This window comes from Centruroides vittatus, unplaced genomic scaffold (genome assembly GCF_030686945.1).
Source record: "Centruroides vittatus isolate TY-2023 unplaced genomic scaffold, ASM3068694v2 scaffold_861, whole genome shotgun sequence".
Taxonomy (NCBI): domain Eukaryota; kingdom Metazoa; phylum Arthropoda; class Arachnida; order Scorpiones; family Buthidae; genus Centruroides; species Centruroides vittatus.
In genome coordinates this window covers 7,896,924-7,921,478 of record NW_027122718.1, presented here as the reverse complement: position 1 = coordinate 7,921,478, position 24,555 = coordinate 7,896,924, and the positions used below count along the sequence as shown (strand labels likewise).

At 31.6% G+C, this 24,555-nt stretch overlaps 1 protein-coding gene across 3 annotated transcripts in view; it reads right to left on the bottom strand.

Annotated features, from left to right (window-relative positions):
* Positions 1 to 24,555, bottom strand: part of LOC136989993 (dimethylglycine dehydrogenase, mitochondrial-like) — a 53,629-nt gene that overhangs the window by 19,026 nt on the left and 10,048 nt on the right. For all 3 annotated transcript variants that reach the window (XM_067288305.1, XM_067288303.1, XM_067288304.1), the window contains exons 2-9: positions 21,809 to 21,965; positions 21,074 to 21,172; positions 15,297 to 15,461; positions 15,023 to 15,227; positions 8,040 to 8,149; positions 5,044 to 5,182; positions 975 to 1,173; positions 762 to 881 (exon numbers count right to left, since the gene is read on the bottom strand). In XM_067288305.1, the coding sequence (XP_067144406.1) occupies positions 762 to 881; positions 975 to 1,173; positions 5,044 to 5,182; positions 8,040 to 8,149; positions 15,023 to 15,227; positions 15,297 to 15,461; positions 21,074 to 21,172; positions 21,809 to 21,965 (1,194 nt within the window). The remainder of the gene's footprint in view (positions 1 to 761; positions 882 to 974; positions 1,174 to 5,043; positions 5,183 to 8,039; positions 8,150 to 15,022; positions 15,228 to 15,296; positions 15,462 to 21,073; positions 21,173 to 21,808; positions 21,966 to 24,555) is intronic.

Here is a 24,555-nt window from a genome sequence, read left to right as displayed (position 1 = left end):
CTTTAAATCTCAAATACTTTAATTTTAAATATTTTACCAATGTTTATAAACACTTTCCATTTATAATTAAATTTAATTATGTTATTACAATACAGTTGAGAGTCGTTTATCTGAACATCAGTTATCCGAATGCTTTCCAGTCGGACTGTGTCGTGCTGAATCAAACTTTTTTGATAAAAATTATACTTTAGAAGTAAATCTAGTATGTTTTTATATTTTTCAATATATTTATTTTGTTTGTACAAAATAAAGAAATAATTTTTAACGATACAATAGCCTCTATTATTATTATAAAAATTTTCGTTAGGCTTAAAATCGACGAAAATTCAACACAAAGCGACGCAACGGAGAAAAATTTCGACATCGGACAGATTAATATATTTTTTTGTACATAATTGGTTATCCAAAAAATCAGTTATCCAAACAACCCCAGTTCCCAATTGATTCGGATAAACGACTCTCTACTGTAATATGTTTACTCGGACACCTTGTGTTGGTTCCAGCAGGTTCATTTTATTGGATAAAATAAACGTTTTTGATCATTTTTGGAGACCTTTGTCAGGTTTTTATGTTTCCATAAATCAAATGCAATTAATTGAACAAATTTTTAAAGAAAGAACATTCTATATGAAATGTGACAATATTCAAATATCACATTTTGTATAGAACATTTCTTTTATGCACTGATGTTTTATCTTGTTTAGATGTTAATGTTTCATCACAATCAATTATCTATAGTAACCATTTAAAATGTTACTAACCTTGTTGTCCATTTACTGAAACGATTAGGATCAGTTTCGATAAGGTCATATGGTGGTTCTCCTGTGATTATCCAATCAGCCAGATATTTTCCTATTCCACCAGAATGAATAATTCCATATCTATTTATGAATTATATATAAGTATGAAAACTTGTTGCATTAGTAATAATAATACATTGAACTGCAAGATATGTAATTAAAACAAACCTTTACCCAAAACCAGCAGCCATCCATAAATTAGGATAATCTATAAATGGACCAACTAAAGGCGATAAATCTGGTGTATACATTATTGGTCCACTAACTGTTGTTTGAATATTGGCAGTCCTTAACACAGGAACTAGGTCCATTGCAACTTCTAAATGGTCTGTTAACCTATCTAAATCTGGTTGGAATAATTCTTTTCCAAACCCTGTGCAAAAATTGAATTATTATTATTATGATTATTAGCACAGACTAATAATTAAAATGCATTAGTTTAAATTATAAGCTTATTAGAAATGACAAAGCTATTTTTTATTTTTCTTAAACAGAATAAATCATTACAGATTTGACTAAATTAAAAAAATAATAAATTTCTGATTTCTTATTATCATTAAATTATATTAAAAATAAATAATTGGTCCTCTCTAACAGTTTTATATCTTTACTAGCAGATTGCTCTGGCACTGCCTGGGCAAAAAGTAACAACAACAAACATTAAAACGAAAAACCATATAAAGAGTTTGGTTATTTTAGCCTATTATCATCACGATACTCAGGTAGTACAGAATGGCACAATTTCATTGGTCAAGTAGGCAGAAATTGAAAATATGATATATCCTAAAAAATTTAGATAACTTTTTCTAATATTAATTCTAATTTATTGTCCCATTCACAAGCCAAATATCAAATGGTAACCTGCCAATGAATCAAATATTTAAACTCTGCACTCTCAAAAACTCCTTATAACATATTTTGTGCTAGCTGGTAACTTTGTATTCTATAGATTTTCTATTCCAGTTGGTCTGATAGAAAGAAAGGGCTGAAGTTAATTTGACCAAAAGTAGTCGTTGATCTCCTCCCGAAAGAGTGGATGGTCAACGACTACTAATTAATACTGGTCTAATTCTTCTTCTTAGTCCTTTGCCCTTTCAGAGGGCGTGGTGATATTATGAATTGATGGCTTTAATTGTATCCTTCCACTTTTCACGGTGTTGTTTAATTTGGATGGCTTCATGTGTTGTATGTCCTGTAATCGCCATTACTTGGTCTGCCCACCTATTCCAACATCTGCCTTTAGGGCGTTTGCCATTAATCTTCCCTTCTAGAATTTGTTTCTCAAATCCATTTCCTCTGTGATGTGACAGTTATGGTCCAGGTTTCTGCAGCATACAGGGCAATCAGAAAAATTAGCACTCTTATGAGCTTTAGTTTATTAAAGTTAGAAATTGCAGAATCTTTCCGAATTCTATACAGTTTAGAGGTTGCATTGCAAGCAAGGCAAATTCTGCATTTTATTTCATTATCACATCCTCCTTTATTCATGAGAAGTGAACCAATGTAAACAAATTCATTGACTATCTTATAGTCAGTGATTTCCTTAGCCCGTATCAAGGAATGATCGATCATGACTTTCGTTTTATTTCTGTTAATTAGTAATCCATATTCCCTGCTTGCAGTTTCAAGTCTTTCCATAATATATTCAAGTTCTGATTCACTGGATACTATAATAAGAGTATCATCAGCATACCTCAGGTTGTAACTTTTAAAAGGTCTACTATTAATATTTGAAAAGTGATAGGTTGTGATGGCATGTGATTGAAGTTGCTAACTTTAATGTTAAAAGCAATTTAAATAAGTCTTATATGAAATCTTTTGAAATGCTATAGAAAATAATTTCTTTTAAATGATAATAAAGTGGTAAAGTTACTTTTTAAATGATGGGTTTATAAAGTACCTGTCGCAGTAATTGTTATGCCCAGCATTATTAATTGTAAATTTCAAAAACGTATTTGGTAAAACTTATTTTAAGTACATTATTACAATGCCTATAAACTACATGGAAAGTACATTCTGGAAAATAGAGTTTATAGTAAAATTCTCAGAATTAGTTTGGTGTATTTGAGTATGTCAATGCAACATGTGGACAATCTGCTGAGGGGGATGCCTCCCAGGAGGACTTACATAGGAAACTGGCCACTATTTAGCTACTACTGGCTACTAATATGAAAAAACTGGAAAACTCCACATTGCCAGCCCATTGGCCATGCACAAACCCACAACCAACTACCAGTACTTGGTGGTTCTAGCCAATCGTCCACTGGTGGGCACTTATTAGAATTAAGAAAGTACCATTCAGAAATGAAAAAAAACCAGAGCTGTTAGTGTAGAAAATTAAATACTTCTATAGTTTTTACAGTATAATACTTTCGATTCCATGCAGGTGAGTGCTATATGATACCAGTAATTATATAGAACATCTACTTTGTGCTATATTATTGTCACAGTAGATGGTGCTACATGTAAATCCAGAGAATCAAATGTACACTAAAATTAATTGATATATAGAAATCCAATCAATATTGTGTGGCATGTTGATATTATCTATGTTAGAAGTATGTGAAAGTAACTGTTGTTTTGTAGCAATTGGTCAAACAGCCAAAGAGTGCATAGTGAACAAACAAACATCCTCATTTATAATATATATATATATATATATATATATACATACATGAAGATAAAATAATAAAATTGTTTAATTTCTATTTGGGAAATATATAGTAAAATCGTTTTTATACATGTAATAAAAATAGTTTATTACTAGGTTTTATTCAAATAACTTTAAAGTGATTCCAAATAAAAATGGTAGTGTTTGAATGCAAAAGTCAAGAACTATTTGATTCTGAAAGTTTATGCTGTTCCTGAGAACTTGACAAATATTTGAATACCGAGTTCTCATATGTGGTCCTTATGAGTTTATGTGGCAATGAACAAGCTAATTTGAAGACCAAGAACTAGTGTTGTGTTCTTGAAACTGCTGAATGGCTGAGACAAATAAGATGTTAGCATATTGCTCTGGAAATCAGAAACTGAATCTGAGTAAGCAACTCCCATGAATTTTTCATGTGTGGTCTGTGCTGGATATGTTGAAGCCACATCTCACCACCCAACTGATTTACAGATTTTACTGAACTACAAAAACATTTTGACCACAACATAAGAACTTCAAAGAAAAAAGGGGGGATGGTTTTATTTGTAAAGTATATCTAATTTTTGAAAAATTATATTTGATCTGATTATGATGATATATATGAATTACATCATCTCACATACCACATATTGTATTAAGGAAAACAGGAAAAATGACATGTTTTAATTGAAATTAATTCAAATTAACAGAATATTTTACACTTGTTCAGGTGATACTTAAATTGATATTATGTGGCTGTATGCCATGTGTTTGTATATAGTGTATATTTTATTATTTTTAATTTCACTTTCTCATGTTTTCATCCCCTTTACTTCTCTTTACCTATTGTTTTTCCTCTTTGGAATGTCTCTCTGACATTCCTTTCCTTATATGGTCATAGTGTATCCCCTAAAACAAAGAAAGGGTGCGCGACCCCTGAGGGGTCGAGGACAAAACTAGAGGGCAGAAGGGTCGTAAAGGATAGAACAAAAAGGATTCGGACTCAAGAAAGTGGAAGAGAGAGGAGCTTCTGGTGCATTCGGGCAGCGTACAGAAGAGAAAGAGTAGCGTTTGATCGACAGACTAAAGAATTCGTTGTGATCGATTCATGAGAATTAACTGTGAATTTTGGCAAGCGAATGAACTGAAAGGAAAAAGAGAATCCCCTCTACATATTTTGTGCAAGACCCTCGACCGATTTTTTTGAAGACCTCAAGGACCAACACTGGGTACCCCTTTCCTAACTTCTTACATTTTCTTACCTGTCCTTTATTCTTCTCCTTTAGTTTAATATTAGTTTTAATTTTTATTTTTTTATTCGTGTTCATAATAGTATAGCATTAGCATAAGATTAGTTTAATTATTTTTCTTTTGTCACGAGTTATGTATAAGTCGGGGAATTTTTGTAAAACGTTTATTTCCATCTGTCAGGACAGAAAATATACTGGCATTTGAAAAGAACCTGTAGATATTATCTTTTACTTAAATTAAAATTTACTTTTTTCATTTTTATTTTGGTTTCACGTGTATTTCTTTTAACAAAGAAATAATATTTTCACAATTATAACAAAATTCAACTGTACTAGTACAAATATTTAGACTATTATTTACCAGGTGGTACACCATTTATGATCCAATCTTCACAGAGTTTCATTTTATCTTGATGTTCATAAGGACCTACAAGCAAGCCATCTCGCTCTTTCCGAAGATAAAACGAACCTTCCAAATGCCTCAATACAGGTGGTTCTTTCTAATCAAAATAATGTCAATTATAATTTGTTAATATGCTTTAATAATCACTGAAAATGTTTTTCATATAATCATTAAAATGTAAATAATTTATAACTTAAAGTATTTTAAACAATATATTAAAAATTGGAAACTTAATAATTTCAATCAAGTTGTATGTAAAAATCTAGATATGAAGTCAGACAAATCCAGCTGATGAATTAAAAAACAAGCTCATTTTAAGTATTTAAAAGTAGTACCAAGGAAAAATTGCTGTATTCAAACTTATCATTTGTTTAATCAAGAATATATACTTTTAGTTTAATATTATGGTTAATTAGCTTCCATCTTATACAAGGAATTCACTATCAAAGTCCCACTGAAAGAAAATTGACAAATTAACATACATTTTTTTTTTTCAATAAAAATTTCTCAATTTTTTTGTTTTTCAATAACAAATTTTTGATATTCAGTTCAAGATAAATTATTTCAAAAATCTGTGGTCAGTTTCTCCATACCTACAGGAGAACATAAATAGTGCAAGGCCTATGGTTTTGTGACAATCATGGTCAGGCCTGAGTGGTTGGCCTACACAAACCTCTATACTATGTAATACAGGACATGCCTTGTCAAAGGTCAATGTGGATTCTGGATGGAGAATGACAATGTTCTGATATTATCAACAATATATTTGAAGTAAAAATTTTTTAAGTATTTATATCACATAATTCTTTACATCTGAACATTTTATTGTGTCAAATTGTTGGGCATGAAAGTGAGAGAGAGAATGACAGATTATATCATCTGTGTACAGTGGTCAACCAATTAATACAATTCATAACAAAGATTTTGATAAGGACCAACATTTATTATCCCATTGATTCTAAAAAGTTTATGCTGTTTCTGAGAACTTGACATAAGTATTTGAATACTGAGTTCTCATATGTTGGATTTACGAGTTTATGTGGCAGTGAACAAGCTAATTTGAAGAGCAAGAACTAGTGTTGTGCTCTTGAAACTACAAAATTCCCAGCAACCTCTGAACTAATGACAATGTATCATCTCTTGTGTGAAAATCTTAGCAATAGTGGAAGGATGTTAAGCTTAGATGAGAATCACAGAATTAAAGAACTGACTTAATTGACTTTCTAATACTTTGTTCTAAGTCAATTAAGAATTTCAGATTCTCACAAATGAGAGAGATCAATTACTTCATTTCATTATGGTACAAGAAATACTCATTAATTCGAACTCTGATAGTTCAAAATCCCATTAGTTTGTAACTGTACTATTTGTGTGGCCAGAGATATAGAAATTCACATGTTAAGGAATTCAGTTAGTTTGAAAATGGCTATTTCAAAATTTGAAGTGAAAATTCTGTCCAAACTGTGATACGAGTATGTTAACTAATTCATCAAAGTGCTTCCATACCATAAGAGAACAATAGACCAAGAACAACTCTAATCTGGTGAACATGGCTTTGTTTATACTACTGTATAAGCAAAGCCATACTTCTATACACATTTTTGAGTGTTACCTTACCAATGGAATACCCTTTTTTCTCTTATCTCGTAAAATGCAGCTGGGCAAGATTGAGCTGCGTGTAGCAGATTGAGGCTATAGGCTACTAAATTTGGGTGACTTACTACTTTTTGGGTCACTTTAAAAATAATTTGGGCTACATTTTGAGAATTCCCTTACTTTTTACATAAAATCTATCTGGCAACCTGTTAGGTTCTCACTGGACACTTGCTGTTTACCTGCAGTTTATTTATATTATTAATTAACAAAAGGTAGCATTCTTTATATGTAGCCTTATTCCATTAACTTAATTACATCAGTTACACGACATTTGGCATATTGTACAGAAATATGTAAATCTCGGTAATTTGAAACTCTGTAATTCAAATTCGCGATTACTTTATCCCTTGAACTTCGAACTAATGAGGATTTCCTGTATTAACAAAGAATAGATTAATAACTTCGAAGACTCAAATTCTCATAATATAGAATCATATTTTATTATCTATATAGTTTATTTGACTGTTGTTTCAGTTTTTAAAGTTGAGTTTCTTAAAATTGTGATGTAATTTAACAATAAAATTCATATATATATATTTAACACTTAAATTTTACATACATTTATATCCAAATTTTTTCTACACTTGAACAATATCTTATAGATAATCTGTATATTAATTGTATAGACAAACAGAAAATTAAAAGTTAAAAGCTAAATTTTTTAATGTAGGCTATTTTTTTTTTATATTATTTGTGTAATCAATTCCCTTTTTAACATTTATTTATTTAAGCAAAATATTGAAAAAGCTTTAATTGTTTTGTATAAATTATAAACTGTTATTTTGAAAAACTTATTGAATGATTATAACTTAGATATCTAAGCAAACATTTGCTGAAATTTTTACCTAAAACTCTTATTTCCACTCATATTATTTTAAAATTGATATTTATTTTGTTAGAAAAGATTATATTTTTATGAAAAGCAACTCTGTGAGAAAATTGTAATTCATTTTTTTTATTTTAAAAAAATGAATAACTTGAATCATTAAGTAATAAACTATAGTTTAATAACTTATTGCATTTTACTAAGCTAAAAATACTATCTTGGCTTCTAATAACATATGTACAATAGTAATAAAACATTTTCCTATAATTATAAAATGCTTTGTGGAATTAATTAAATAATGTAAGCTTTTTTTGACATTCACACTTTACTTACAATTAAAATAATCTTGTTTATCTAGTTTTCAAATTTTAAAAATAAAATTATTTATTGTTTATCTTTTGCTATTTTAACTAACTTTAAATACAAATTTATATCATAAAAGCAATTAAATAATTGGTTAAAATGATCTTACTTTCAATGCTTTTACTTCAGGAATACTCGACGTAACAATATATTGATGATGAATTGGTACCAATGGTAATTCGAGACCGATCATTTTTCCAACTTCATAAGCCCAAAATCCTGCATAAAATATTACTTCCTAAAAAAATTGCCATCAATGTTTAATTTTTACAAAAGCATTATTTTTAAAATTATATTTTAATAAATGAGTATCATTTACAACTTTTTAAATTAAATATATAATAAATGAGCAATTATTTATTGTGGCATCGTCACAATGCCAAGCTGCAATTTTTAATTAATTTAATTTAAAATATATGCTCTCCATCTCAAATTAGTGGCTTGCTCCCGTACATCATACTTTTCCTTTGACAATAGAGTTGTGCCAGTTATTTATATAACACGTTTCAGGAGAAAATTTTGAATTGAAATAACACGACTTTCGGTTTGCATCAGAAGTTCATATATAGTTAATCAGGGCCTGGCCTCCTATCCATAATCTTTCCTCTATCTAACTCTGTTCTTGAGATTAAGGAAAGACAGAGGAATGACAGTGGAAATTTATAGGTCTACAATTTTTTTCAATTGCAGCCCAATTAATCTGCAATTTTCTTATTAATTCAAATAAATTGCAACTATAACTTTAGAAATTGTAATTTGTTTTTTTTATTAAAATGATTTAATATTTTTAAAATATGAAAATATAATATGTTTGCAAAAACTCTCAACCTTCAATTATGATTTTTGATAGATCAACAATTACACTTTAATTTTGGATAGAGTAAAGAAATAATTTTAAAAAAAGGAGTTTTATACTTTAATGGTACTTGTCATTTTGATAAATCATGATCATGAGCATGTTGGATTATAAACTGATGAGAGAGATTTTGTCAATGCAGATGGTTAATAAAAACAAGATACTTGTACTAACAATATGTGATAGTTATTTGGTTACGAGAAGTTTTTCACTTATGAATTATACTGTTTATAAGATTATTGATCGACTCTAAGCAATAAATTCCATTCTTCAACAAAGTCGAAACTTTTATGAAGGATTCTTTAGAAGAGATCAATAAGTCCAATACGTTACTTATAATATTCTGGAAAAATATACCATATGTTATATCAAGATCATTTCAGAGATCTAGCTCGATCTCTAGATAATATTTTGTTAGAATAAAAATGATTGAAGTTATTAATTAACATAAAGTCTGTAAGTATGCATTTTATTAGATAATAGAAAAACTTTTTACAAAAAATTATGATATAATAAACGGCCAGTGATGCTGGCGCCTCTAGTGACGAGCCCTTAGGGAACCACTGTTCGGTCATGGTGACTTCCTTTGCATTACCGGACCTAACGTAGTGCGTGTACGATTCTATTTAAACAAGTTGCATATATGACAAGTTGTATCCTGCAATCATCTATCATGCTGAACAAGTCATAACTTGCAACAGTGATAAATTTAACAGGTTATGGGCCCAGACACAGGTATTTACTGAGTGAATAGTGAGACAGAGTTTTATTTTACGTAACGGGTTTATTTAGCGTACGTGTACAAGAACAAAGACAAGATGGCCGACAGTGTGAAAACGGTTATCACGAAGTTGAACAGGAGTAATTATCCGACTTGGAGGTTTAAAATGGAGCTGCTACTTATTGACAGTGACTTATGGGATGTTGTATGCAATCCACCACCTGAGCCACAGACGAATGAATGGAAACTAAAAGATGGAAAAGCAAGAAGTAAAATCGGACTCATGGTAGAAGATTCGCAATTACAGCTCATCAAAAAGGCAAAAACTTCAAAGGAAATGTGGGAATCGTTAGAAAAACATCATCGAAGATCAACACTTACACAAAAAGTAAGTCTGTATAAGAAATTATTTCACTTAAAGTATGAAGAGGGGCAGGATATGGAAAGACATTTAAATAGTATAGAGGATTTAGTAGATGAGTTAACCGCTTCGGGAGAACAAATGAGTGACAGACTCATGGGAATTCTTATGTTGGGAAGTTTGCCTGATAGTTATAATACATTAACGACTGCCCTTGAGGCAAGAGCAGATACGGACCTCACTCTTGGATTCGTAAAGATTAAGATCATGGAAGAGTATGAGAAGCAATCAAGAGGATCGATTGGACATACCATGAATACGGATGAAGCCACGGCTTTGAAAACAATGGTCCGTAAACAGAAAACCGGATGTTACTATTGTGGGGGTCCCCATTTGAAAAGAGATTGTCCTGAATTGGGCAGAGGAAAGAAAAAGAAAGAATACAAAGTAAAATTAACTGAAGTCCAGGAAGAGTATGATCCGTTGGACAATGATGAAACATACGAATGCCACTCTGCATGTGTGAGCGCACAAAATATGCCATTAAGTATGAAACAATGCCTTGCTGTGAAGACTACAAGGGATTGGTATGTTGATTCAGCAGCAACAGCTGACATGACAAACAACAGGAACTTCTTCAGAAAGTTGAACAACAACAACCGTGAAATTGTTCGTGTGGCTGATGGAAGAGAAGTGCCTGCAAGCGGAGTTGGACATGGTGAACTAATTTGTAATGAAGATAGTTCAAATGGCAAGTTAAAATTAGATAATGTGTTATATGTACCACAATTAAATGGGAATTTATTGTCGGTCTTAAAAATGATGCAAAGAGGTTATGATGTGTATTTCGACAGCAAAACAATGCAGTGCTACATAAAACGAGATGGCAAGACACATGCAAAGGCTGAGCTTCGGGGATCACTATTTGTGTTGAGCCAACACAATGCTTTACAAGTATTATCCATGCCCAAGAAACAGTGCGTACATCTGTGGCACTTGAGGTGTGGCCACCGTGATCCATCTGTAATGCGTTATATGGCTGCCGAAAGTGTCGAGGGTATGAAAATTAATGAGTGCGGGTGCACTGTGGGATGCGAAAGTTGCATGAAAAATAAAACGCCGCGGAAACCATTTCCAAAAGAATCGATGAATAGAAGTAGTACAAAGCTTGAGCTCTTGCACAGTGACTTGTGTGGACCCATGCAAGTGAGAACCCCTGGTGGAAATAGATATTACATAACGATTATAGATGATTATACTGGTTATACCAAAGTTTATCTGTTGAAGCACAAGACCGAGGCTAATGTAAAAATAAAGGAATATGTAAATTATGTTGAAACACAAATGGGATGCAAGGTGAAAAAGTTCCGATCTGATAGAGGAACTGAGTACATGAATGAAGACCTGCGTAAATTTTTCAAAGAACATGGTATTAAAATTCAGACCACAGCACCAGATTGCCCTCAACAGAATGGCAAGGCAGAACGGAAAAATCGCTCTCTTTGTGAGATGGTAAGAACAATGCTGCATGATGCAGAATTAGGAAAATGCTACTGGGGTGAGGCATTAATGACGGCAAATCATATCCAGAACAGATTACCATCAAAAAAGGATCCAATCACACCATATGAGAAATGGCAAGGTAAGAAGCCAAATATTGAGTACTTCCGCCGTTTTGGATGTATTGCTTACACAAGAGTTCCTTTTGGAGTAAGAAAGAAACTGGATGTAAAGGCAACTGAAACAAGATTTGTGGGATATGAAAGTGGCAGCAAAGCTTATCGATTGCTGGATATCGTAACCAAGAAAATTAAGATAAGTCGTGACGTTGTCTTCATAGAAGGAGATCCACATGACAACATGGGCTCGACCAACAATTCATCCCTCCCACATTACCACAGTGAAGATGACAGCAAAAGCGAAGTGGAAGTTAACCTAAATGAAAAAGCCATCTTTAACAAGCAATCTGAGGACAATCTGCCACTCCGTCGCTCTACGAGAAACAACAAAGGTCGTCACCCAGACAGATTGATTGAAGCAATGCCAAGTACGGTTGTTTCTGAACCGAAAACCTACGATGAAGCCGTCAACGGAAAAGATGCGAATGAGTGGATAAAGGCAATGGATGCGGAAATTTGTGCACTCGAGAAAAATGGAACATGGTTGTTGGCCAATCCACCACCAGAAGCAAATGTTGTTGGAAGCAAATGGATATATAAAATTAAACGTGATCCACATGGTAAACCGACAAGATACAAAGCCCGTCTGGTGGCACAAGGCTTCAGTCAAAAATACGGGGAAGATTATGACCAGGTATTTGCTCCAGTGGCAAAGCCAACAACCCTTAGGATCTTGCTCACTTTAGCAGCTAAACGTAAAATGCATGTGAATCACTATGACATTGAGACAGCTTTCTTGAATGGCGACCTACACCATACAGTATACATGCAGCAACCTAAAGGCTATGACACAGAGGAACCGAGCAAAGTTTGCAAGCTTGTGAAAAACCTTTATGGATTGAAACAGGGAGCTACTGAGTGGAACAGAAAATTGCATGAAGTACTGACTGAATGCGGTTTTGCGCAGAGCATAAATGACCCCTGTCTGTACACCGGAAAAAGATGCTATGCAACAATGTACATCATTGTACATGTTGATGATGTAATTGCAGCATCAACCTCCAAAGAAGCGTTAGATTGGCTTGAAGTGGAAACTAACAAATATTTCCACATGAAAAACCTCGGAAATATCGATCATTACCTCGGAATCAAATTTGATCGAGATGGTGATGGAATATTCCATCTAAATCAAAAACATTTTATAACTGACAAACTAGTAGAATTTGGACTCCAAGATGCAAAAACCAGCAAGATTCCCCTTGATCCTGGATATTTCAAAATTAAAGAGAGGGGACCAAGGATGGAAAGTAACAAACTGTACCTCAAGGGTATAGGTAGTTTACTGTACCTTGCAACTAACACACGCCCAGATATATTGGCAGCAGTTTCCATCCTCGCCCAGTGTACTAAGGAACCAAGAGCAGCTGACTGGAATGAGGTGAAGAGGGTGTTTCGATATCTGAAGGGAACAGCTGATTGGAAACTGAAATTGGGTGAGAAGAGCAACACTAGAACCACACTAGAATGTTTCGTCGACTCAGACTGGGCAGGTGATAACACAGATCGAAAGTCGCATACAGGGTATGTCTTTAAATATCAAGACAGTCCTGTATCCTGGTACAGTAAAAAGCAAAGTAATGTGACACTGTCCTCGACTGAAGCTGAGTATGTTGCACTTTGTGAAGCCGCTCAGGAGGCTACTTGGCTGAAGCGAGTGTTTCTGGACCTTGGGGAAGCCGTCGATAAGAAAGTAACTATGTACGAGGATAACCAAAGTTGTATGAAAGTGGCAGAGAATGATCGTGTGAGTCAACGTACGAAGCATATTGATGTCAAATATCATTTTGTAAGAAATGAAGTGAAGAATGGGAATGTATGTATTATGTACTGCCCTACCAAGGAAATGGTAGCAGACATTTTAACAAAACCAGTGTGTACTGGAAAACACGTTAAATGTGCTAGACAACTTGGACTCGATGACTGTAAGCAAAATGGGACAAATCATTGAGGGGGAGTGTTAAATTTCTTTCCTGTCATTACCTGTGCGTGTAGCAATGATTTGTATTATGTAACCTTTGTATTATTTTTTCTTATATAAATAAACGGCCATGATGTGGCGCCTCTAGGAGCCCGCCACTGTTCGGTTTGGTATAACTTTGCAACGGACCAACGTAGTCGTGTACGATTTTTTAAACTTATTTGTAAGGTATCCTGCTCACTATCAAGATCATTTCAGAGATCTAGCTCGATCTCTAGATAATATTTTGTTAGAATAAAAATGATTGAAGTTATTAATTAACATAAAGTCTGTAAGTATGCATTTTATTAGATAATAGAAAAACTTTTTACAAAAAATTATGATATAATAAAAGGCTAGTGATACTGGTCTCTAGTGACAATCCCTTAGGGAACCATTTAGTCATGGTGACTTCCTTTTATTTCCCCTTTCTAATGCTGACATTCTATTTAAACAAGTTGCATATATAACAAGTTGTATTACAATCATCTACATGCTTAACAAGTCTAACACATTTTAAATATGTTAGACTTGTTAAGCTTGTAGGAGATTGTGATGTAACTGGTTAAACATAAACTGGTTAAGTGAACAAAAAACAAATATTACAAATTATATCCCAAGAAACTGTTGTCAGGTTGAGTGGCAACAGTTTCAAAGTTTTTTTTTTTATGAGCTTGAGATTTCCTTGATTTCCCAATCTTCCTACAATTTATCATTTTATTGAATCAAGCAGTAGTGCACCCAGAGAAGGAACCAAAGTGCCCTGGCAACCCAGAGAAAAAGGAAAGAAAAAAAAAACACTAAAAATTTTCCAAAAATCTTTTCCTAATTAAAATTCCTTTTTTTATTTATATTGTGTTCTCTCCTACTTCTATATTACTTATGAATTAGCAGTCATATAATGTGAGAGTTTTATTGAATTCATATTAAAAAATTTTTTATCCATTCAACTTGGCACACCCATAATTAAATCTTGAATGCACCACTGGAATCAAGTAAATATGTATAAAACAAGATGATTTTTTTCTCATTTCTATTGAGTTCAAAAAACCCATTTCATTTTGACTCTGGCCAAAATTTTCAGATAAGTCAGCTGAGTGTCATCTAGCATATTTCATTGCATTGCATACAAAGAAACAGATATGTCAGTTTTATTGAGTTTTCAAACAATAATTGTTATATATATATATATATATATTTTTTTTTTTTTCAAGTATTTCAATCATGTAGATTTCATAATGCATTTAATTACTTATGAGATCATAGTTATCATAAAAATATTTGTTGAAGTATTATAAATTTATTTTATACTTTGTACCATCAAATTAAGAAAAATACTGTAGCATTTATTTTTGTATGACATATGTCATAAAATAATGTCTCATAACAAAAAATGTTAACATTATTGTATTTTACTTTAGATATTTTTATATACTGTTTCTAAATTATTATTATTTTTAAAAGATAGAAAAGTACTTTAATAAGTAACTTGTAATTATCAAACAATTCCTATCGTACCAGTTGCATTTACTACATGCTTTGCTGTAACAGTTCCATCACTTGTATTAATCTCCCATTTTCCATCATTACGAAGTTTCAGTCCCGTAACAGGTTTCCCGCAAATTATGTCTGCTCCATATTTACGTGCTCCTGATGCTAAAGCCATTGTAAGTGAATATGGATCAATATGTCCATCTAAAGGATTATACAATCCTCCAAGTATCTATAAAAGAAAATAAAGTTTACTTTATTGATATTAAAGAATAAATTTGAAATTATTTAAAACATTTACCTTATCAGTGTTTAAAAGAGGAAAATATTCAAGTATTTTTTGAACATCAATTATCATCTGTGGAGCTTGGTGCCAACCTTGTCTTTGCATCTGATAATGGAATTCATCCATTCTTTTTGCTGTTGTGGCTAAACGAATACTTCCAGGTCTATGAAAACTAAGATTCTATAAATGAAATATATAAAGCATTATTTATTAATTAGACTAAATTAGATTTCTACATGTCATCATAATTTAAAATATATTTTCAAGAAAATGAAAAAACTAGATTAATACATCTACGAAAAAAATTTTCATTATATGAAAACAGCAGCAAATGAATAAAATGGTTACGTTCAAGTTAAAAGTATTGAGTTGGGTAGATATGTTCTGCTTCACACTCTGTTATAAGTTAAATATACTAAAGAACAAAAACTTATTTGTCTATTATGAAATGATGCATGATACAAAAATCAAACTAATTTAAATTGAAATTGATTATATGATAAAGATTTACAAAAACTAAATATTTCATATATTTGGTTTGGCAAAAAACACCATTTCAAATTATACAATTTTAATATGACAAATAATGAGATGATTATAGTTCAAATGAGAATACACAATAATTAAATGAAAGAAACAAATCAAAACAAGCAAGAGTATAATTCTATATTTAACAGTACATGCATCAGCAGAGGCGGCCTTCAGTGGCGTGCCGTGACATTTGATAATAGGGAAGCTGTGTTTCTGTAAGAAGCCGACTTTCAGGGGCAATCAATTAATTGCGCGTCAGGGCCCGTTCGTATTCGTTCGTTCGATAAGCCAGTAAAAACCGTATACTTCTTTAAATGTATTTTTAATAGATTATCTGACGAACTTAATAAATAAGAAAGTTCAATATAATTACCTCCGTTATTAGATTCAATAAATTCCCTACGCCCTCTAAATGCCAATTCTCGCTTTGAGAAAAAACATATAACATCTATTAATTTAGATATATCTATTAATCGTAATTATCTTGTTATAATTTTCAATATTTATTTTATATCGTCTAACAATGTTAAATTCTATTCTTCTTTGATTTCCAATTTGCCTCAATTTTACGAAAGAATCGTCATTCGTCATAAATTTTATCGTCAAAATGTCGAAATTTTTTGTTGACGTATTTATATTTAATTTAGGCATTGGTCTTTCTCTTTTAATAATGTTTTCTTTTTCATTATATGGTCTCGAAGCCAAAACTTTTTTAAAATAAATTTTTGAATCACTAGCCACGATATAAGGGCTAAAATTAAAATTATCAGAAAAACTTACTTGGTAAAACAAAATGTGTGACGAATATACATACCTAGTACAAAAAATTCTTCAATTGTATAAATATACTTTTAATGAAACTTATAATTAAATATAACTTTGTGAAGAAACGTACATAATAAGTAACAAATATGTCTTTACTTTTTAAATCTTAAAACAATCCACTTAGTGAAATACTGTAGCTCCCTACGAGTGGCTAATGAATGGAATCGGAGACGGTCCAGGTAGGTGTGTCCGTGCCAAATCCCGAGGGTGCCGATACCGGTCAATGTCAAATGCCTCTTTTGTCGCGTCACTAGTATATATCAAAGGACGCGACAGGGTTGTTGTAGATTTTAAACGTTTCTCACCATAGCTGTAAAAATCTAAATATGTTAAACTTAACAGATTGTCCGTCGTTCGTTTTCTAACTAATTCGTTTTAGGATCGAGTGTTCACGGAAATTTCCAAAATTTACAACTTTTCGGTCACTCTCGTTGAACTGGAGAAATTTCTGTCTTTATTACATCTAATATTACGAAGAGATCAGACCCCACTGTACTCGGCAAGAGATTGGTTCGGTTAAGCTTCTGTTTAAGTAAAATTTCGGCTCTTTCATCGGGGTTTTATTTATGTTTCTAATTCCCTAATCGCTTAATTATTTAACTACTTCTTAAATAGAAATAAGTCGAAACCGGTTACTTTGTACTCGAATATCTGTAGTCTTGGGAAAGAAGTGGAAAGAAATTTTTATGACAACTGATACATAAATCGTAAATTTAAGGAAAATAAATTCTAGAGCTTTTTTTGTACCATTGTACGTCTCATTCATTAAATTTGGTTGTAAATGATGCAACCAAAGTAACAGTTAATTTTTTTAACACTGTACTAGAATTGTACACGTTTTTTCTGCATCCCCTTACAGATGGGACATACTAAATCGTAATATCACCGGTTTAACATCGAAATCCGTAAATAATATAAGATGGGAGAGCAGAATAAACGCAGAATAAATGTATCAAATATTTTAATGGATTTTTTTAAAACTCCTGTCAACTATACAGAACTATCGTAAAAACATGCCAGTAAATTCCTATCGGTTGGGTTAAGTTATAAATCTAGTCTACGGTGGGCAACCTTTTTTATAACGTGGGCCAGAATAAATTTTATGTTTTTTTCCGCGGGCCGTAGTAGTTAATTGACTGCCTTCTTATGACTTGTAATTTTTTTAGTCTGCAAATACGAAATAAATAAATAAAAAGTTAATTACTACATTTATTTCTCTTATCGTTTTCGAAAATTACAAAGAATTGGAAAAATAACTATTAATTAGTTATTTTTCCAATTTAATAATCTATTAAAGATCTCGCGGGCCGGATGGAAACTTTTCGCCAGCCGTAGCTGGCCCGCGGGCCGGGGGTTGTCCGCCGTTGATCTAGTCTGCTTGTGATTCACATAATCGGGCGAGGGTGGCCGAATATCTAGCAGGCGGCTAACAGCCCACAACCGCTCCGGGATATAAAGTCGGACTCTTTATGCGTGTGTCGCTTCTACCAGCTAAACCGGGTGAGGTTGGTGCTCTGTAAACCGCATGTGACAATGCCTATATAATCTGGCTGATTGGAAACTGACCCGGTTTCGACACTCCTTCCGCTACCGAATTATTCGAATATACAATAGCAATCTTATCGTTTTTTTCACATGTAGTATAGAAATTTGTAAAAGATACATAATGCAGTTATAATAAAATATTAATTTTAATTAATGCAAAGTACGGTAAAATATGAAAATTTATATTTTATAAAATACAAGGGAAGGTCATTGGAAGGTGGAATTGGCGCTTCCATCGCTTCCAATGACGTCACGCCACTGGCGGCCTTAATCATTGCGAGACTCCGGGTGGCAGATCTTTGCGAGACCCTTATCCTTTGTGCAAAATATGTGAATTGAAAATAGATATTTCTGATGATTGACGAGAAATGCAAAAGTTATAAATAAATAAATTTAGAGTTTTAAAATATTATATTAGAAGATTTATAAAAGTTAACAATCATAAAGATGACAAATTATTAATGATGATAAACTAAGGTACATAAATGCCTTAAAAGAATATGCAGGGATTTAAAAATGATGTTTGCGGCTTATAACTAATAGCTAAGGATAAAATAAAAAGTTTTAAATATCAACTTTTTTCTACTCGAGTTGTTGCATGAGGCCCCTGCAAGAGCGAGGCCCCAGGCAATTGCCCTGCTCACCACTCCCTAAGGCCACCACTGTGCATCAGTATATACAGGGTAATCAATTTTATTTACCAAAATGTAGAGTTGTTAGACATGCAGTACTTAATTGAGTAGTCTGCGTGTTTAATCCTGTTTTCTCTGGACTTCATCTTTCTGTATTGTTGTTTCCAACTAATCTTGAAATGTTCATTCAATCAAAGCTTGAGGAATCTCATTACATTCTTTCCATACAAATAAATTGCTGAAAGTTATACAAAAAATTCTTGCAGTTGATAGATGGCAATATCGCCTCTGCAATAGTGAAAGTAGAATTTAAGTTAACTTAGGAAAGATGATTGAGGTACTGCACTGAGAGCAGCCTAAGAGCTTCATGATTGTTAAACTATCAGTGTCTTACCACTCAAAATATTTCCTAAAACCAAGATTAATGGAGAACTACACTGTGACCATGTCTTAAAGCCACTCTTTAAAAATATCTATCACAGCTATAGTCATGTGAGATGAACAAAGTTATGTTTCACCATAATAAAGCTTCATTTCATGCATGAAATTTGGTTCAATCATATCTCTAAAGGACGAGGAATAAAATTAGAATTAATTATGTGGAAAACAAATTCCCACAAAGTCTTCTGATGCTAGCTTGCTTGACATTTTTGAATTTGGTTACCTAACAGCAGAAACTTTTCCTAAAAAAAGATGCACATGATAATGGCCTATGGAAAAAAGCAAATGAGATTTGGAATGAGTTTCTTCACAATTTGGTTGAACAAACATTTCAACATTGTTATTCTGCATCACTTTATTTAAATAACAGAAATTACCTTCTATCTTTGAAGTTTGATCTAAGTTCATTTTTTTCTTTAAATTTTCAACTCAATTCAAAGGCATTTTTGTTGTATGCAGTTTCCAACAAACTTTAATAAACTTTTTTAATAAACTCATGCAAACCCTAGGGGTTGTCCATCAATGATTTCACATCTAATGGGGAGGAGAGTAGTTCAGAACTTTTTTAGTTTTGTACTTCAGAATTCAAATTAGTTTTTTTTGGTTGTTTCGAAAATGTTAGTATTCAAATTAAGTGATTCTAGAATAAATCAAGGCTTTTGTTTGTTTTTGAATTATAAATTTCCTGAGGAAGGTTGATTAAGAAGACAAAAGTTTATTTTGCAAACAGTTTTAATCATAAAGATAGTCATAATGTGGTTATTTTAATATCCATTATATGATTAACACAGTATATTTATATCATAATAATACAAAGGCTTTATTGGGGTGATGATCAATATGACATTTGTGAAAGACATTCTTCTCTAACTGCACTCAACTAATACTCACACCTCAACACAAAAACCTTTAAAAATTGAAGGCCATTCAAACTGGCCAAAAACGTTAGAAAAGCAATTTGTGAAAAACTTCATCACAATGTGATAATGAATGATACAAAGGAACAGGGAATTAAAAAATGTGGAATTTTAACATATCATTTGTGGATGTCCTCAGGGAAAACAGACTGAACACACAAAGGGACTACACAACTGAATACTGTATATTTAACAACTCTCCACATTTTAGTTAATAAAAACTGATTACCCATTGTATTTGTTCACTCAAATGCTTCCTAAGTTTTTCTTATGGTATTAATGTTGTATAGGGTCATATTTTTAAGAAGTTTAGAATCTGAAATTTTTTCATAATGTGTATAGTAATTGACTAAACTAACACTTAAAAACTTTAAATCTTTTTAAAGGCAAAAAGTAAATTCAGATTTTCCAAAATGCATGACTTTTCATTTATAATTTTTCCAAATAATTTAATTTTTAAGGTGATTCTGTTAAATTCAATAGAAGTAAATTTAACAATAACCTTAAGTCAAAAAGTAAGCACTAAAACTTTTTAGTGATTTTGAAATAACTTTACCATTTCATAAACTATTATGGAATTATTCTGTTTCTTATATTTTGTTAGATTTCAATAGTCAATTTTTTAATATATTATTTTTCTTTTTTTATATAGGTCTATATATGTGTGTTTTTAATATTCAGTTATGTAAAATTATGTTAATAGTTAAGTACTATTATTGATATTAATAGTAATTAAAACTGTTTGTAATTGTCATTTTTTTTTTGCTGCACTCACTCACCGATTCTAATTTGAATTCTTCCATGCTGGCAATTTGAACAATTGGTCATTTCTTTTTTCACCCCCCGTGTAAAGACAAAAGTCAAATCAATAAAGAATTAATTATTATAAATTAACACATACCTGACCAGTTTCTTCTTCTAACTGACTGAAAAGGTTGATACTGTAGTAATGCACTTTCTTCATATTTATTCCTGGATGATAAAATGCAGTTAAACCTGCCTAAAATTTGGAACTGATTACATCTATAAATTTTGTTATCGTATAAATCTATTATTGAATTAATTCAATGAAATATTTATTCAGACTTTAAAAATTAATTGCATATTTTTATTAATCTATAACATAACTTTAAAAAAATTAAAATAATTATGTATATTATTCTTGATTATAATATACACAATATTTTGTCATAATTCATGTAAGATTAAATTTAATTTTATGTAATAAATTTAGTTATGTCATTAAATTAACATACTTTTAATGTATTGTAAAGATTCAAAATGTACTTTTTATTAAAACAAGTCTAAATAATAAAATATATTTACATTTTAATATTAGTATATCATTAAAAAAAATCAAATGTTGATATTGATATGTCTATACATTTTATTATAACTGATTTTAATTAAAAACTTTCTAAAAATCTAGATTTTATTTTTATTTCTTGTATATTTGTGGATATAACACACAGTGGCATGTTGTATTAAGTTTTAACAAATCAATATGTCGTTTTGTATAAATTTTGTATTTCATTTATGCATTTGTATTTTGTTTTGTATTAATATTGTATTTATCCTATACAATGAGTGTATACTTTGTGCTAAAAATAAAATAATTTAAATAGGAATTACTTACAGCATGCCAGGTGGATCCAGCTGTCAATTCTGACTTTTCCAGAAGTACTACATTAGGAAGTCCTAAACGAGCAAGATGATAGGCAATGCTAACACCTACCACACCTCCTCCTATTATTACAACTTCAGCAGAATCTTTAATATTCTTATTAGATGAACTAGAATTGGAAACAGAAATATATTTATTTGTTTCATAGCAAATTATAAATTTTAATTCAAAGTAAATTAGTAATTTCAAATAGATTTTCATTTATGTTTTAAGTTCAACAGTTCAAAAATAGTGTTACAAACTTTAATAGTAAACTATGATAATTCAGTGAAAATATAAAACATAAAAATACATTTTCTCATTTGATATTTTTCTGCTGAAATGAATATTGAAAACAATTTGATGATAGAAAAATGTAAATAGCTAGTATGTGTGAAACATTGCATTGAAATATCTTTAGGTATGATTTCTTAAATTCATTCAAAGATATAAAATAAATGATAAATTTAATATTTACAGTAGGTTCATCCCATACTTTCTTCTATTTTAATTTACCATAATAGACATTTCTGACAATTCCCTTGTTATAGGTAGAATATCAAAGATGTAATTCCTTTGAAAGACAATAGTCATCCATGCAAGTGAAATGTTCTAACTTGCTCTATATGCATTTAATCTGCTCTAATTTAATCTTATAGTATGTTTAACTTTTCAATACTTACCAAAAGATAAAATGAAAAGTTGACTATGTATTATTACTATAGTAACCTAATAATGCATTATAAGTTATTTTAATCTGATTGGTAATGAGCTATTCAATCAAAACCATCTACTGTATATTACTGATTTGGTTAATGTTACCCTAGGTATCGAAGATAGCGGCTCGTCTCCAATTCCAGCGATCAGAAGACAGGGAACAGTGGGGGGACACGTTCTAACCTAACCTAACCTATTCTAATAATTTGGTTGCTAATAATTATGATAATTTATTAGAATAGGTTTGGTTAGGTTAGAACATGCGTCCCCACTGTTCCGTCTTCTGATCGCTGGAATCGGAGACGAGCCGCCACCTTCGATACCTAGGGTAACATTAACCACTGATTTTAATCATTGGTATGGATGAACCGAACAATGACGGTTTTGGAAGTGGAGATGGCGTGATGACAATGAATATAGTAATGCAATCAACCCAGTTAAGAAATTTTTCAGAACCAGATACATCAATACCAAATATAAAGGAGGATTCTAATAACAATACGAACAAAAAGCAAACACGACTTTTGATTTGGCATCTCTATTGACACAGAATATCCATACTGGAATAAAACTTTTTTAGGTAAGAGAGAGGAGGAAAATAATTATTTTCTCTCTATTTTACTTGAAGCTCTAGATCAGTGATGGGCAAACTTTTTAAAGAGGGGGCCAAAGGAAAAGAAAAAAACTTTAGGCGGGCCAATATAATTTATTAAAAAATAACAATGATACATTTTACAAAATTCTTGTATTTTTTGTGATACTAAGCCCTATTAATGACTGAAAGATTATGAAGAAGAATGTGATGAATGAAACTGTGATTGCATTTCTAAAAGTTTTTCATAATTTGGTTCGAACTGGGATGCACTTATTCTTAGAAGAGAAGTTAAATGCTCATCTGTCAGTCTGTTTCTAAGGCAACTATTTCAAAGTTTCATTGTAGAAAACACCTGTTCACATATATATGATGAAGCAAACATAGCAGTAACTTTCTGGGCATGAGATATCTGATTTGGGAAAGTAGATTTCGAGAAGGACTTTTAGAACTCTAATTTTGGAACATTAAGAAACAACTATTTGAGTTGAGTGTTACATTGCAACTTGAATTGATTGAATTACAAGTCCGGTTTCACTGTTTCACAGTTCACATTAAAAGACATACTTAAAATTTCAAAGTCTTTTTCAATGGCACTGAAGTGTTCAAATCTTCGTTCAAATTCAGCATGGAGCCTTCTCAGACTATCTTTGTAAGCTTTTCCTTCATCACCGGGGCTATTGAATTCAACCTCGGGAAGTGAGACAAGTCATTCTTAGCAAGCTGATTCGCGAATAGAACAAGTTGTAGTTTAAAACTTTTGATATGGCCCCAGGTATCATCGATAAATTGATTTTTGCCTTGCATCTTGACATTCAACTTGTTCACGTGGCAGAGAAGATCTGCAAAAAATATAAAATCCAAAAGCCATGCAGTATCTTCCAGGATTTTATACTCTACAGACCCCTGTTTCTCAAGGAAGAATGTCATTATTTTGTCTTTCAGCTGCCAAACTCGCTCGAAGACGCGTCCTGCGCTAAGCCATCTTACTTTCGAGTAGTATGATATATCAGAGTACTCAGATTGCATGGATTCTAGAAACTCCCGAAATTGTCTGTGAGCAAGCCCACGAGATCAAATAGCATTAAGCATACAGCTTCACAATAACGTCAAGCACAGGTTTCATATCCAAAGCAGATTTACACAGGGCATCTTGATGTATGATGCAATGTAGAAATATAACATTGTTATCTGGATATTTTTCATTAAAGATCCCAACAAATCCAGATTTTTTCCATCATATTTCTCGCTCCATCTGTTACTATATAGTACAGTTTATAGTTTACAAAGTACCTATAAATTGCATATATATCAATAGTATATGCAATTTATTGGTACTTTCAAAGTTGAAATTCCTTCCATAAATTCATGAAAAATATCTGACCCTGTTGTAGTTCCCTTCAACGACCTC